Raw genomic sequence first — 16,363 nt, 5'->3', positions numbered from 1 at the left:
AGCAGCGCAAGAAGCCCGCCGAGACCAAGTCGGCATGAAGGGGCGGCCCCCGATCCGGTGCTGGATCGTGTAGGTGGAAGACTGTCTCTGTTTTCAGACGCTTTGTTCAGGGACGTACAGGATCCATGAGTCCTGGAGGTCATAGCTCAGGGATGCAAGATAGGTTTCAAATCTCAACCACCCAAGGGCAGATTTCTCCTTTCAAGCCTGTCTTCAAAGCCAGAAAAGATGGAAGCCTTTCTGGGGTGCGTGCGGGATCTGTCCTCCCTAGGGTTCATTGTCCCAGTTTCTATCGCAGAAAGAGGCTTGAGATACTATTCAAACCTGTTCGTGGTCCCAAAAAAGGAGGGAACTTTCCGCCTGATTCTGGACCTAAAGTGCTTAAGCACATTTCTGAATATCCCCTCGTTCAAGATGCAGACAATATGGTCCATCCTTCCTCTAGTTCAGGAAGGACAGTTCATGACCACTGTAGATCTGAAGGATGCTTGCCTTCACGTTCCAGTCCACAAGGATCACTTCCAGTTCCTAAGGTTTGTGTTCCTGGACCAGCACTTCCAGTTTGTTGTACTTCCGTTTGGTCTAGCTACTGTTCCAAGAATCTTTACGAAAGTTCTAGGGGCTCTTCTGTCCGTTGCCAGAACCCAGGGTATAGCAGTTAATCCATACTTTTTCAATATTCTGGTACAAGCACCATCTTTTTGTCTGGCAGAGGACCATTCAGTATCTCTTCTCTCTCTTCTTCGATCTCATGGATGGAAGATAAACTTAGAAAGAGTTCTCTGAATTTAAGCACCAGGGTAGAGTTTCTGGGTACTATAATAGTCTCCATATCCATGAGGCTATTTCTAACAGACCAGAGATGTTTCTTGCCCTCCGGACCTCCTTAAGGCCATCTGTGGCTCAGTGTATGAGGTAATTGGTCTCATGGTGTCCAGCATGGACATAATTCCCTTTGCCAGGTTCCATCTCAGACCGTTACAACTGTGCATGCTGAGGCAGTGGAACAGCGATCATTCGGATCTGTCTCAACACATTTCCCTGGCTCTGTCCAGATCATCTATACCGAGGGACATTGGAGGTATAATTATTCTAGTCCGTAATAAAGGCGCAAGCTATGGAGGACTCTGACGCGTTGGAGGGTTCTCCCTCTTTAACAAAGTCTCATGCCTGTGTTTATTGTGAGGAGGTTCTGGTAGATCAGCCTGCTCAACTATGTTCCATATGCCTTGATAAAGTTACAACATCTAAAGGTAAACGGATGTCTAGTACTACTGAGCCGTCCACCTCTGAGGGTTCCCTGTCCCGTGAGGTGTGTTCCCTGCATTCATCTCCTGCACATGCAGCGCCCCAGGGTCCAACCGTTGCTCCTTCGGGAGAGATTTGTTGGCCATCAGACTTTGCGGACCAACTGGAAACGGCGGTTTCGAGAGTGATCCCTGCCTTACCACGTTCTGCTAAGACCCCGGCCCAGGGGTTGTCTACGCCGATAGAAATTCCAGAGGCATTCTACGATGATGAGGCCCACTCCGACTCTTCGGAGGAGGCTCATTCTGGGTCGGAGTCAGCATCATCTAAACCTCTGGCTGCGGAGGAGCCTGATTTTAGGTTTAGGATAGAGAGTTTGCGCTTTTTGCTGAGTCAGGTGCTTGCTACTCTGGAGGTTCCGGAACCTAAGTTTCCGGAGGAACCTTCGATTCCTAAGCTTGATAAGGTATATGAGGACAGGGTACCTTATCCGGTTCCCGGTTAAGATGGCTAATATTATCAAGAATGAATGGGAGTTATTATGCTCATCCTTTTCCCCTTCTTCTTCCTTTAAGAAACTGTTCCCCGTTCCGGACTCTCAGCTTGAGCTGTGGGGCACTGTCCCTAAGGTGGATGGTGCTATCTCCACACTCGCGAAGCGGACAACTATTCCCCTCGAGGATAGTTCGTTGTTTAAGGAGCCAATGGATAAAAAGCTGGAAAACATGTTAAGGAAGATGTTTCAGCACACAGAGTTTGTTTTTCAGCCGGCAGCGGCCATAGCCGCAGTTTCCAAAGCTGCGACATATTGGTGTGAATCCCTGTGTGAAATGGTCAATGGGGAGACTTCCATCGACGAGATAAAGGATAAGATTAAGGCGCTGAAGGTCGCCAATTCTTTCATCTGTGATGCCAATATGCAAATTATTTGCCTGAACGCTAAGGTGTCAGGTTTTTCCGTTTTAGCTTGCAGAGCTCTATGGCTTAAGACTTATATAGTTCTAATGCTTGTGCAGCTGTAATGAGAAAAGAGTACCATGAGTTATTACTATTTATTAAATAGCCTGTATTGTTTTTTTCAGGATACGTCCTATAGTATTAATGGGACAGTAAGGTCAAAATTAAACTTTCATGATTCAAATAGAACATGCCATTTTAAACAAATTTCCAATTTCCTTCTGTTATCAAATAGGCTTTATTCTCTTGGTATCTTTTATTGAAGAGTAAAACTAGGTAGGCTCTACTAGAAGAGCAGACCCTTCCCTGCATATGAAAAGACAGATTAGACAAACAGAGCCAGCAGGAGTCTGTAGACGAGCTTATACATCTGACACTGTGGGGTTGGTTAGGAGTCTGAAAATCAGCACAATGTTCTTACAAAAATAAGCAAAACTATAAATATAAATTGTTACAAAAACACTCCCAGATGGGCTAAATAAATGGATCATCTACAAAACATTTATGCAAAGAAAAATCTAGTGTACAATGTATAGCATTATGACTGATCGATACTTAATGTTACTCCCCAATGACTACCTATCTGCCTGTGAGCATATGTAGCACGTATACAACTAATACTGATAGATTTGTACTAACAGATTCTTTACATTAAGATTTAAAAAAAGATCAATTTCAACATGTTTATAAATGCTCTTTCATATGGGTGATAGATATGGTATGTATTTTGAGACAGACCTAAAGTATCTTTGTCAAGAAGAGTTTTTGTAAGTTACAAGGAATGTTCTAATTGGTCAAGAATATCTGGGAATTATACATGAATTGAAAGCTACGTAGTAGATATAGATATTTTTGTGAAAACTTCAATACAAAACATGCAAAAAGAATATTATTTACTTCAATTTGTTTAGCTTCGGAAGAGAATTTATTTTTGTGTTTTATAGTGAACAGCTATGGTTCAGCCCCAACTATAAAGGTTATTGTTATTTGTATTGCTTAGTTATCTAACCCCAGTTGATAGCAACATTGCTACTCACTTTTGAATACAGTTTATGTGTATGTAAAAGAGGTGAGAATGGGCTTTCAGACTGCGTTTTTTTTATCTCCATGTCTTAGAGTGAAAGCAGATGATGGATCATCAGAGGTTGTTCTAGAGCTTCAGGATGATGCTGTGTCACTAATGCTGGGAATGTCCCCTGGTTTCTGGGAGGCATTGCAGAGACGTGTTCTCTCGAGGGGTGAAGTGACCATGCAATACCGTGGAAGGAATCATGAGGTCTTGGTAAGTTTCTGTGTAAGTTTAAGTTACAATATAAGATGAGGAAAGCTGAGTGATTTATAGACAGGAGGCTTATATAAGTAAATAGTATCTGAAATAATTATGTATATAATAAGACTACCTGCCACAGATCAGAAGCTAAGAGCAAATAACTAACAAAGTAATTGTACAGGATTATACAATTAAGTGTAAAGAGCTTTTTATCTGCGTTAGAAAATAAAGATTCTGCTTATAGTATAATTATCATCTATTTGACATAAGTAAAAAACATAATTTATGTAAGAACTTACCTGATATATTCATTTCTTTCATATTGGCAAGAGTCCATGAGCTAGTGACGTATGGGATATACAATCCTACCAGGAGGGGCAAAGTTTCCCAAACCTCAAAATGCCTATAAATACATCCCTCACCACACCCACAATTCAGTTTAACGAATAGCCAAGTAGTGGGGTGATAAAGAAAGGAGTAAAAAGCATCAACAAAGGAATTTGGAAATAATTGTGCTTTATACAAAAAAATCATAACCACCATAAAAAAGGATGGGCCTCATGGACTCTTGCCAATATGAAAGAAATGATTTTATCAGGTAAGTTCTTACGTAAATTAGGTTTTCTTTCATGTAATTGGCAAGAGTCCATGAGCTAGTGACGTATGGGATAGCAATACCCAAGATGTGGAACTCCACGCAAGAGTCACTAGAGAGGTAGGGATAAAAATAAAAAATTAATCCACAACCCAAAATATAAATTTTAATCTCATGAAATGAAAAGAAAAAACTTAAAAAATAAGCAGAACAATCAAACTGTAACAGCTGCCTGAAGAACTTTTCTACCAAAAACTGCTTCCGAAGAAGCGAATACATCAAAACGGTAGAATTTAGTAAATGTATACAAAGAAGACCAAGTTGCTGCTTTGCAAATCTGATCAACCGAAGCTTCTTTATTAAAAGCCCACAAAGTAGTAGAATGAGCTGTAATTCTCTGAGGCGGGGCTTGACCCGACTCCAAATAAGCTTGATGAATCAAAAGCTTTAACCACGAACCAAGGAAACAGCAGAAGATTTCTGACCTTTCCTAGAACCAGAAAAGATAACAAATAGACTAGAAGTCTTCCTGAAATCTTTAGTAGCTTCAACATATTTCTCTTGTAAGGTGTATCCAGTCCACGGATCATCCATTACTTGTGGGATATTCTCCTTCCCAACAGGAAGCTGCAAGAGGATCACCCACAGCAGAGCTGTCTATATAGCTCCTCCAATAACTGCCACCTCCAGTCATTCTCTTGCAGCTCTCGACAAGGGAAGTAGCTAGAGAGATGTGGTGACTTAGTGTAGTTTATCTTCAATCAAAAGTTTGTTTTTTTAAATGGTACCGGAGTTGTACTGTTTTTACCTCAGGCAGAAATTAGAAGAAGTGTTTTGCCTGAGGTTTTTGATGATCTTAGCAGGTTGTAACTAAGATCCACTGCTGTTCTCACACATAACTGAAGATTATGGGAAAAAGCTTCAGCTGGGGGAACGGCCTGCAGAATTAACTGCCTTGAGGTATGTTCAGTATATGTTTTTCTAGAGAGATAATAAGAAGTCTAGAAAATGCTGACAGTACCTGATATATTTGAGGTAAGCCTGATTGCAGTGATTTAATAACAACTGGCATCATGCTTGCAGTAAAGGGTAATTTTCATGTTAATTGCTCTGATGGCTTAGTATGTTAAACGTTTACATGAGTTATAAGGAACGTTTTTTACTAAGGGTGATAAATCTTTCTTTGGGGCCTAGTTTTCCACATGGCTGTTATTTGACTCCCAGTAGTAGTTTTTTAGGCCCTCTGACTTTCAGTGTATGGTGGGAGGGGCCTATTTTTGCGCTCTAATTGCGCAGTAACTTTTACTCTCTGAGACATCCAGCTTCCCTGAAGGAGTCCCCTGACATATTGGACCTCTGTAAAGGGTTTTTGTGTCTACAAAAGTCGTTTTATGGGAAGGTAGGAGCCACAGCAGAGCTGTGGCAGTTTGCCTGTGACTGTTATAACGGTTTTACCGTTTTTTTGCTTCGTTTTTGAGCCTGAGGGGTTAATCATCCATTTGCAAGTGGGTGCACTGCTATTTTAGTCTAGTACATACACTGTTAAAATTTCATAGAGTTAACTGCTTTTTTCACTGTTTTGCAGTTTTTGTGTTTGTTTTTTTCCCTTAAAGGCACAGTACCGTTTTTTTATATTCTGCTTTTTCACATTAATTAAAGTGTTTTCAAAGCTTGCTGGTCTCATTACAAGTCTGTTAAACATGTCTGACATAGAGGAAACTCCTTGTTCATTATTTTTGAAGCCATTGTGGAACCCCCTCTTAGAATGTGTACCAAATGCACTGATCTTACTATAAGTTATAAAGATCATATTCTGGCTTTAAAAGATTTATCACCAGAGGAAACTGACAAGGGGGAGGTTATGCCGACTAACTCTCCCCACGTGTCAGAACCTATTACTCCCGCTCAAGGGACGCCCGCTCAAGAGACGCCAAGTACATCTAGCACGCCCATAGCATTTACCTTACAAGACATGGCGGCAGTTATGGATCATACCCTTACAGCGGTATTGTCCAAACTACCAGGGTTACAAGGAGAGCGAGAGAGCTCTGGGGCTAGGAAAAATACAGAGCACTCTGACGCTTTAGTAGCTATGTCTGATATTCCCTCACAATATGCAGAAGCTGAGGAAGGGAGAGCTTCTAACTGTGGGTGATTTTTCTGACTCAGGGAAGATAATTCAACCTGATTCTGATATGTCTACATTTAAATTTAAGCTTGAACACCTCCGCGTGTTGCTCAGGGAGGTTTCAGCTACTCTGAATGACTGTGACACCATTATGGTCCCAGAGAAATTGTGTAGATTGGATAAATACTATGCAGTGCCTGTTTACACTGATGTTTTTCCAATACCTAAGAGGTTTTCAGAAATTATTACTAAGGAATGGGATAGACCAGGTGTACCGTTCTCTCCCCCTCCTGTTTTTAAGAAGATGTTTCCCATAGATGCCGCTACATGGCAAACGGTCCCTAAGGTGGAGGGAGCAGTCTCTACCCTAGCTAAGCGTACAACTATCCCCGTCGAGGACAGTTGTGCTTTCCTAGATCCAATGGATAAAAAGTTAGAGGGTTACCTTAAGAAAATGTTTATTCAACAGGGTTTTATTCTCCAGCCTCTTGCATGCATTGTCACTGCTGCTGCGGCCTTCTGGTTTGAGTCTCTGGAAGAGGCTCTACAGGTAGAAACCCCATTGGATGATATACTTGACAAGCTTAAAGCTCTTAAGCTAGCCAATTCATTTGTTTCTGATGCCGTTGTTCATTTAACCAAACTAACGGCTAAGAACTCAGGTTTTGCTTTTCAAGCGCGTAGGGCGTTATGGCTTAAATCCTGGTCAGCTGACGTTACTTCAAAGTCTAAGCTTCTCAACATTCCCTTCAAGGGGCAGACCCTATTCGGGCCCGGACTGAAGGAGATCATTTCTGATATTACTGGAGGAAAAGGTCACGCCCTTCATCAGGATAGGTCCAACAAATTAAGGACCAAACAGACTAATTTTCGTGCCTTTCGAAACTTCAAGACTGGCGCAGCATCAACTTCCTCTAATACAAAACAAGAGGGAAATTTTGCCCAGTCCAAGCCGGTCTGGAGACCTAACCAGGCTTGGAACAAAGGAAAGCAGGCCAAAAAGCCTGCTGCTGCCTCTAAGACAGCATGAAAGATCAGCCCCCGATCCGGTAACGGATCTAGTAGGGGGCAGACCTTCTCTCTTCGCCCAGGCTTGGGCAAGAGATGTCCAGGATCCCTGGGTGTTGGAAATTGTGTCCCAGGGGTATCTTCTGGACTTCAAAGCTTCTTCCCCAAAAGGAAGATTTCACCTCTCACAATTATCTGCAAACCAGATAAAGAGAGAGGCATTCTTACATTGTGTTCAAGACCTCCTAGTTATGGGAGTGATCCACCCAGTTCCAAAGGAGGAACAGGGGCAAGGCTTCTATTCAAATCTGTTTGTGGTTCCCAAGAAAGAGGGAACCTTCAGACCAATCTTAGATCTCAAGATCCTAAACAAATTTCTCAGGGTCCCATCCTTCAAAATGGAGACTATTCGAACCATCCTACCTATGATCCAGGAGGGTCAATATATGACTACCGTGGACTTAAAGGATGCTTATCTTCACATTCCGATACACAGAGATCATCATCGGTTTCTCAGGTTCGCCTTCCTAGACAGGCATTACCAGTTTGTAGCTCTTCCCTTTGGGTTAGCTATGGCACCAAGAATCTTTACGAAGGTTCTGGGGTCACTTCTGGCGGTCCTAAGGCCGCGGGGTATAGCAGTAGCCCCTTATCTAGATGACATTCTGATACAGGCGTTGAATTTTCAAATTGCCAAGTCCCATACGGACATTGTTCTGGCATTCCTGAGGTCTCATGGGTGGAAAGTGAACGAAGAAAAGAGTTCTCTATCCCCTCTCACAAGAGTTTCCTTCCTAGGAACTCTGATAGATTCTGTAGAAATGAAGATTTACCTGACAGAGGCCAGGTTGTCAAAACTTCTAAATTCCTGCCGTATTCTTTATTCTACTTCTCGCCCTTCAGTGGCTCAGTGTATGGAAGTACTGGCTTAATGGTAGCGGCAATGGACATAGTGCCGTTTGCCCGCCTACATCTCAGACCGCTGCAACTCTGCATGCTCAATCAGTGGAATGGGGATTACACAGATTTGTCCCCTCTACTAAATCTGGATCAAGAGACCAGGGATTCTCTTCTCTGGTGGCTATCTCGGGTCCATCTGTCCAAAGGTATGACCTTCCTCAGGCCAGATCGGACAATAGTAACAACAGATGCCAACCTTCTGGGCTGGGGTGCAGTCTGGAACTCCCTGAAGGCTCAGGGCTCGTGGACTCAGAAGGAGGCACTCCTTCCAATAAACATTCTGGAACTAAGAGCGATATTCAATGCTCTTCAGGCTTGGCCTCAGCTTGCTGCGGTCAGGTTCATCAGATTTCAGTCGGACAACATCACGACTGTAGCTTACATCAACCACCAAGGGGGAACAAGGAGTTCCCTAGCAATGTTGGAAGTTTCAAAGATAATTCTATGGGCAGAGGTTCACTCTTGCCATCTATCAGCTATCCATATCCCAGGAGTAGAGAACTGGGAGGCGGATTTTCTAAGTCGACAGACTTTTCATCCGGGGGAGTGGGAACTGCATCCATAGGTGTTTGCGCAGTTGATTCAACTTTGGGGCAAACCAGAACTGGATCTCATGGCGTCTCGTCAGAACGCCAAGCTTCCTTGTTACGGATCCAGGTCCAGGGATCCCAAGGCAGCACTGATAGATGCTCTAGCAGCGCCTTGGTCCTTCAACCTGGCTTATGTGTTTCCACCGTTTCCTCTGCTCCCTCGTCTGATTGCCAAGATCAAGCAGGAGAGAGCTTTGGTGATTTTGATAGCACCTGCGTGGCCACGCAGGACTTGGTATGCAGATCTGGTGGACATGTCATCCTTTCCACCATGGACTCTGCCGCTGAGACAGGACCTTCTACTTCAGGGTCCTTTCAACCATCCAAATCTAATTTCTCTGCGTCTGACTGCTTGGAGATTGAACGCTTGATTTTATCAAAGCGTGGTTTCTCTGAATCGGTCATTGATACCTTAATACAGGCGTGAAAGCCTGTCACCAGGAAAATCTATCATAAGATATGGTGTAAATATCTTCCTTGGTGTGAATCCAAGGGTTACTCATGGAGTAAAGTCAGGATTCCTAGGATATTATCCTTTCTCCAAGAAGGATTGGAGAAGGGTTTGTCAGCTAGTTCCTTAAAGGGACAGATTTCTGCTCTGTCTATTCTTTTGCACAAATGTCTGGCTGAGGTTCCAGATGTCCAGGCGTTCTGTCTGGACATCCGAACAAGATCCGTATACCAAAACCTGTGAGGCCACAAAAGACTGTTCCATGATGATTTTGGAGATCACTCTTGGAAGAAGAACTAGAGGCGGGAAAATATAAGCAGGTTGGTAACACCAAGGAAGTGTCAACCCATCTACTGCTTCTGCCTGAAGATCCCTGGACCTGGACAGGTACCTGGGAAGTTTCTTGTTTATTTGAGAATCCATCAGATCTATTTCTGAAATACCCCACATCTGAACAATCTGAGAAAACACATCTGGATGGACGGACCACTCCCCCGGATGTAAAGTCTGACGGCTGAGATAATCCGCTTCCCAATTGTCTACTCCTGGGACATGTACCGCAGAAATTAAAGAGCTGGATTCTGCCCAAGAAAGTATTCAAGATACTTCTTTCATAGCTAGGGGACTGTGAGTCCCACCCTGATGATTGACATATGCCACAGCTGTGATTATTGTCTGTCTGAAAGCAAATGAACGGTTCTCTCTTCATCAGAGGCCAAATCTGAAGAGACCTGAAAATTGCTCGGAGTTCCAAAATATTGATTGGTAATCTCGCCTCTTGAGATTTCCAAACCCCTTGTGCTGTCAGAGATCCCCAAACAGCTCCCCAATCTGAAAGACTCGCATCTGTTGTGATCACAGTCCAGGTTGGACGAACCAGAGAGACCCCTAGAACTATACGATGGTGATTTAACCAACAAGTCAGAGATAGTCGAACATTGGGATTTAAGGATATTAATTGTGATATCCTTGTATAATCCCTGCACCATTGATTCAGCATACAAAGCTGGAGAAGTCTCATATGAAAACGAGCAAAGGGGATCGCGTCCGATGCTGCAGTCATGAGACCTAAAACTTCCATGCACATAGCTACTGAAGGGAATGATTGAAACTGAAGGTTCTGACAAGCTGAAACCAATTTTAATCGTCTCTTGTCTGTTAGAGACAGAGTCATGGACACTGAATCTATCTGGAAACCTAAAAAGGTGACCCTTGTCTGAGGAATCAAGGAACTTTTAGGTAAATTGATCCTCCAACCATGCCTTTGAAGAAACAACACTAGTTGATTTGTGTGAGATTCTGCAGAATATAAAGACAGCCAGTACCAAGATATCGTCCAAATAAGGAAACACCGCAATACCCCTTTCTCTGATTACAGAGAGTAGGGCGCCGAGAATCTTTGAAAAGATTCTTGGAGCTGTCGCTAGGCCAAAAGGAAGAGCAACAAATTGATAATGCTTGTCTAGAAAAGAGAATCTCAGAAACTGATAATGATCTGGATGAATCGGAATATGAAGATATGCATCCTGTAAGTCTATTGTGGACATATAATGCCCTTGCTGAACAAAAGGCAGAATAGTTGTAATAGTAGCAATTTGAACAAGCCTTTAATTCTGTGGTGTTACTCAAAAACAGCAATTGCCTCAAAAATATATTTGTAACATTAAAGAAGCTTGATGAATTAGTTGTTAATGCTTCTTATAATGTTTTAATATTTGACCAATAAGTGTCAGTTTATTGACTTCATAAACTGTACAATACTATCAGGGCAATTGTAAACGCAAACAGCTCAAATTAAGCAATAACGTAAATAATTGTATCCCTTGATTAGGCAGGTATAGTTCATCAAGTTATGTGAGAATAACGAATAATAATGGATTAAATAGATCTGACCTGAAAACCCAGGAGTTAGATACTTGTGTCCGTTTGCTATGAGCAGCAGCGTGGTACTCACAGGGAGAGCGGTTGTTGGCTGCAGCTGATGACGTCACCGCTACTCGCTGTGCTGTGTCTGAAGCGGCTTGCAAATCCTGTTACCTTGTAACAGCTTCAGGATGAGATGTCGAGTCTGTTGATTTCCTTGCAATAGGTGATATATTCCAGTAGTGGATTAAGGTAGTAGTGCTGCTTAAGGTAGGAATGAAAATAAGAGATATTATCAGTAACTTTTAGGAACTCTTTAAATAGAAATTTGGAGAGGCTGTTGGAGAGTGTGGAAAACTCTGAGACACGCTTGAACTGTGAATCCTTTCTCAATTAACCAGCAATGAGTGCTGGGGGAAGTGCTTGATATAGGAAGAACTTAAAGGGACAGATCATTAGTAAGCAGTAACCCTGACAGAGCCCCCCACAAAAGGAACCACAGCGAGGTTCAAGGCCTGGGACGATCAGGGTTACGTCTATGGAAGAGAGAGATCAGACGTGGAGCAGATATGTTCGAGGCAGGCTCCCAGGAATCATCTTCATGTCCAAATCCTTTCCAATGTACCAAATAGAAATGATTCCCATGGCGGAGTCTAGAATCCAGAATGCTATGAACCTCATACTGCATATCAAGGGTAGCAGAAGGTATCGGGTCTGCTGATGTAACATTGGATATGGGTAGGTTACAAGGTTTGACAAGAGACACATGGAAAGTCGGATGTATCTTGAAAGTTGATGGCAGTTGGAGTGTGACTGTTGTTGGACCATTTACCCTGATGATAGGGTAAGGACCCAAAAAGAGTTTACCTAGTTTCCTACAAGGATAGGGTATCTTGAGGTTCTTAGTGGAGAGCCATACTTGTTGTCCTACGGAATATTGAGGACTAGGTCTGTGGCGGAGATCGTAGTACCTGCGTTGTGATGCTTGTGCCTGAAGGATATGTTCACGAATCGAAGAAAAGTTGGCAGAAATGTCGTTAACTAGATCATTCACCTGAGGACATGGGGTATCAATCTTCGGAAGTAGAGTGAAATTCGGATGTAAACCATAATTTACAAAAAATGGTGATGTGCCAGTTGTGGAACTCTTATTATTATTATAGGCGAATTCTGCTAGGGGCAAGTAGGAGGCCCATGAATTTTGTTGGTGAGAGCAGAAGCATCATAGGTACTGCTCGAGCCACTGATTCACCCTCTCCGTCTGCCCATTCGTTTGAGGATGGTAGGCAGTGGTGAGTTTTTGTTCTATATGCAGAGCAGCACACAAATTCCTCCAGAACTTAGAAGTGAATTGGGTTCCTCGGTCACTAAGGATGGTTTTAGGAATTCCATGCAATCTTACAATGTTTTGAATGAACAAATCACTTGTGATCTTGGAAGTGGGTAGAGAGGCAATCGGTGTGAAATGTGCCATCTTTGAGAATAAATCGGTGACAACCATTATAGTGGTGTAATTGTTAGAGACAGGTAAGTCCACAATAAAATCCAGAGATACCGCCTCCCAGGGTACTTGTGGTACAGGTAAAGGCTGTAAAAGACCTGCAGGAAGTTGTTTAGAAGGTTTGGAGGTTGCACATATAACGCATTTAGATAGATATTCTTTGAGATCGAGGTTAAGAGTAGGCCACCAAAAAGAACGCTTTAGTAAATCCGAAGTTTTATCCCTTCCCATGTGTCCAGCAAGGGGGGACTCATGAACTGTTTTCAAGATTGAAGATCTAAGATTTGGAGGTATGTATAGCTTCCCTTCCTTGCAGAGTAAGCCGTCAGAATTGTATGTAAGATCTGTATGAGGTACTGATGGGTCAATAGCAATAGCATCTTTTAACACTGTAGTTAGACTTGTTATAACACCAATGATAGAGTCCTTAGGGACAACAGTAGTAGGAATGCATGGTATTATAGGTTTAGAACCTTGTCTGGAGAGGGCGTCAGCCTTGCCATTTTTAGTACCAGGCCTGTAGGTAATGATGTAATGAAAACGAGAAAAGTAAAGACTCCAGCATAATTGTCTGGAGGATAGAGTTCGATTGGACTGAAGATACTGCAGATTTTTGTGGTCAGTATATATGACGGTTGGTTGTGTTGCGCCCTCAAGCCAGTGTCTCCAGTGATCGAAGGAACACTTTATTGCAAGTAATTCCTTCTCGCCAACTGGATAATTTAACTCTGCTGGTTGCATCATTCTAGAGAAGAATGCGACCGGGTTTAATGGATCTTTGAACGATTTCCGTTGAGAGAGAATTGCCCCTATTGCGAACTCAGAAGCGTCAACTTCCAGGATGAATTGCTTTTCTAAATCCGGGTATTGGAGAATGGGTGCTGTAGTGAATTTATTTTTTAAAAGATCAAATACCTGTTGAGTATGGCTTGTCCACCTGAAAGGATGATTCAATTTGGTAAGCTCAGTAAGAGGTTTTGTAATAGCAGCAAATCCAGGAATGAATTTCCTATAATAATTTGAAAAGCCTAGGAAACGTTGAACATCTTTCTTACATTGAGGAGTTGGCCAGTTATGAATAGCCTGAACCTTGTCATCTTGCATCTTGATTCCATCAGGAGAGATGTTATAACCCAGGAATTCTGTAATAGTAGCAATTTGAACAAGCCTTTAATTCTGTGGTGTAACTCAAAAACAGCAATTGCCTCACAAATAGATTTGTAACATTAAAGAAGCTTGATGAATTAGTTGTTAATGCTTCTTATAATGTTTTAATATTTGCCCAATAAGTGTCAGTTTATTGACTTCATAAACTGTACAATACTATCAGGGCAATTGTAAACGCAAACAGCTCAAATTAAGCAATAACGTAAATAATTGTATCCCTTGATTAGGCAGGTATAGTTCATCAAGTTATGTGAGAATAACGAATAATAATGGATTAAATAGATCTGACCTGAAAACCCAGGAGTTAGATACTTGTGTCCGTTTGCTATGAGCAGCAGCGTGGTACTCACAGGGAGAGCGGTTGTTGGCTGCAGCTGATGACGTCACCGCTACTCGCTGTGCTGTGTCTGAAGCGGCTTGCAAATCCTGTTACCTTGTAACAGCTTCAGGATGAGATGTCGAGTCTGTTGATTTCCTTGCAATAGGTGATATATTCCAGTAGTGGATTAAGGTAGTAGTGCTGCTTAAGGTAGGAATGAAAATAAGAGATATTATCAGTAACTTTTAGGAACTCTTTAAATAGAAATTTGGAGAGGCTGTTGGAGAGTGTGGAAAACTCTCAGAGACACGCTTGAACTGTGAATCCTTTCTCAATTAACCAGCAATGAGTGCTGGGGGAAGTGCTTGATATAGGAAGAACTTAAAGGGACAGATCATTAGTAAGCAGTAACCCTGACAATAGTCCTTATAGTCACCATTTTGAAAGTTGGTACTCTTACATAACGAAAGATAAGCAAAGCAGAAGAACTCTTCCTAGTGCGGCTCAAGGTGCGTGGTGTATGGGGAGGGAATTGTAAGTCCTGTCAAGGTAGGTATAAGTAAAGCCAAACGTCTAACAGGCAAACTTCATGTGCAGATTTCAACAATCATGAATCATATAGGCATCTTTAGGAGTTAAAACGGGGTCTGCGGTATGGCAAATAGATATCTGCTTAAACCGGAGTGATGTACAACTCACCACACTTGCTTCTTTAGCCTTTCACCGGAAGCCCTCGTGATCTTGCCTTTCACCGGAGCTCAATCTCCTCACTCATAGAGGTTTTAGCCTGCTCTGCGGCGTCCATGAACAGATATGCCGCTCCAATTCTTCTGCAACGCTTGACTCGTTGCACGCTTCCACTTTGCACTTCCGGTCTGTGACGTGACTAGTCTTCTCCACCAATGGGATTCCCTCCTACGTCTCCATAGCCCCAGTACATGACCGTATCACCAAACAGATTAAACTTTTTACTGGGAACATGTGAACAAATATACCCTATGAAGATTATTAATTTGTCCTCTATAACTTTAACTGAGCCAGAAATAGAGGTCCTCAGTTTAGGCTTAGGTTATGTTCCCAGTAAAAACTTTAATCTGTTCGACACCATTGTGGATGTTAATAAACTAATCAGAGATTTAACATTAAGAATGTTCTTTTGTGATAAAGGTATAACAAATTAATATAAACCCTCCTCTGATTTACCTATACATCCAGTAGAACAGCAGATATTTGATATAGTCAATTTCCAAGAAGTATGTGATATACTTAGTTTACAAGACTTAAGCACAGAGTCCCATATGGACTTACAGACACTTAAGACATCACATGTTGGCTTTAGGCCAAAGTCTGTGTTTTACCCTACTCGTGAAAGGGCACCTTTTTTAGAAGCCTTTCACAAGAGAGTTGAAAAAGATTTGGTTAAACTTTCTAACAATCCTAAAAAAACTTATCCAAATTTAACTGCCTTGCAGAAAGAGACTTAAAAGAAAGATAGACTTAAATCTAGGGAAGATTTAACAATCAAGGATTCAGATAAGGGAGGGAGCATAGTAGTCCTGGATAAGTCATATTACATAGCTGAGGCACATAGGCAATTATATGATAAGAATGTGTACCGAATTCTTAATTCTGATCCTACAGAGCTATTTAAAACTAAGTTATGGAGTCTGTTTGATGATGGTCTGGAGGAGGGAGTTATAGATCAGGATACTATTGATTTTTTTAATATGTCTCCAACCCTGTTGTACCCATATTTCACCACCTCCCGAAGGTACATAAGTCCTTGGAGGAGGTGAAGGGGAGACCTATAGTCTCGGGTATCGGCTCTCTTTTTGAGCATCTTTCAAGCTGGGTAGATTCCCTCCTCCAGCCCATTGTCCTGCAGATTCCGTCTTACTTACATGATACCAAGCACCTTTTAAACTGCCTCACCCAGGTTGTGTGGGATAAGCACTGTTCTTGGCTAACAATTGATGTGGTTGGCCTTTATTCAGCCATTCCACACGACCTGGGGCTTGAAGCGGTTAGATGTCTTCTAGATCAATTGAGCAACTATGATGATTCACTTAAAGACTTTGTGGTTAGGGTACTTGACTTCCTTTTACACCACAATTATTTCAAATTTGAAGGTGAATACTTTCTCTAGAGGCGTGGGACCGCTATGGGTGCTAAATTTGCACCATCATATACTAACATCTTTATGGCCTGGTGGGGGCGGTCCCACGTCTATGGAGAGGGTAACCCATACCGAGACTGTATAAGAACATACAAAAGATACATAGATGATCTTTTGATCATCTGGACAG

At 42.2% G+C, this 16,363-nt stretch overlaps 1 protein-coding gene across 3 annotated transcripts in view; it reads left to right on the top strand.

Annotated features, from left to right (window-relative positions):
* Positions 1 to 16,363, top strand: part of CTC1 (CST telomere replication complex component 1) — a 210,478-nt gene that overhangs the window by 149,383 nt on the left and 44,732 nt on the right. For all 3 annotated transcript variants that reach the window (XM_053718286.1, XM_053718285.1, XM_053718287.1), the window contains one exon: positions 3,322 to 3,487. In XM_053718286.1, the coding sequence (XP_053574261.1) occupies positions 3,322 to 3,487 (166 nt within the window). The remainder of the gene's footprint in view (positions 1 to 3,321; positions 3,488 to 16,363) is intronic.

Source organism: Bombina bombina, chromosome 6, assembly GCF_027579735.1.
Source record: "Bombina bombina isolate aBomBom1 chromosome 6, aBomBom1.pri, whole genome shotgun sequence".
NCBI lineage: Eukaryota > Metazoa > Chordata > Amphibia > Anura > Bombinatoridae > Bombina > Bombina bombina.
This window is presented reverse-complemented; position numbering and strand designations above follow the sequence as displayed.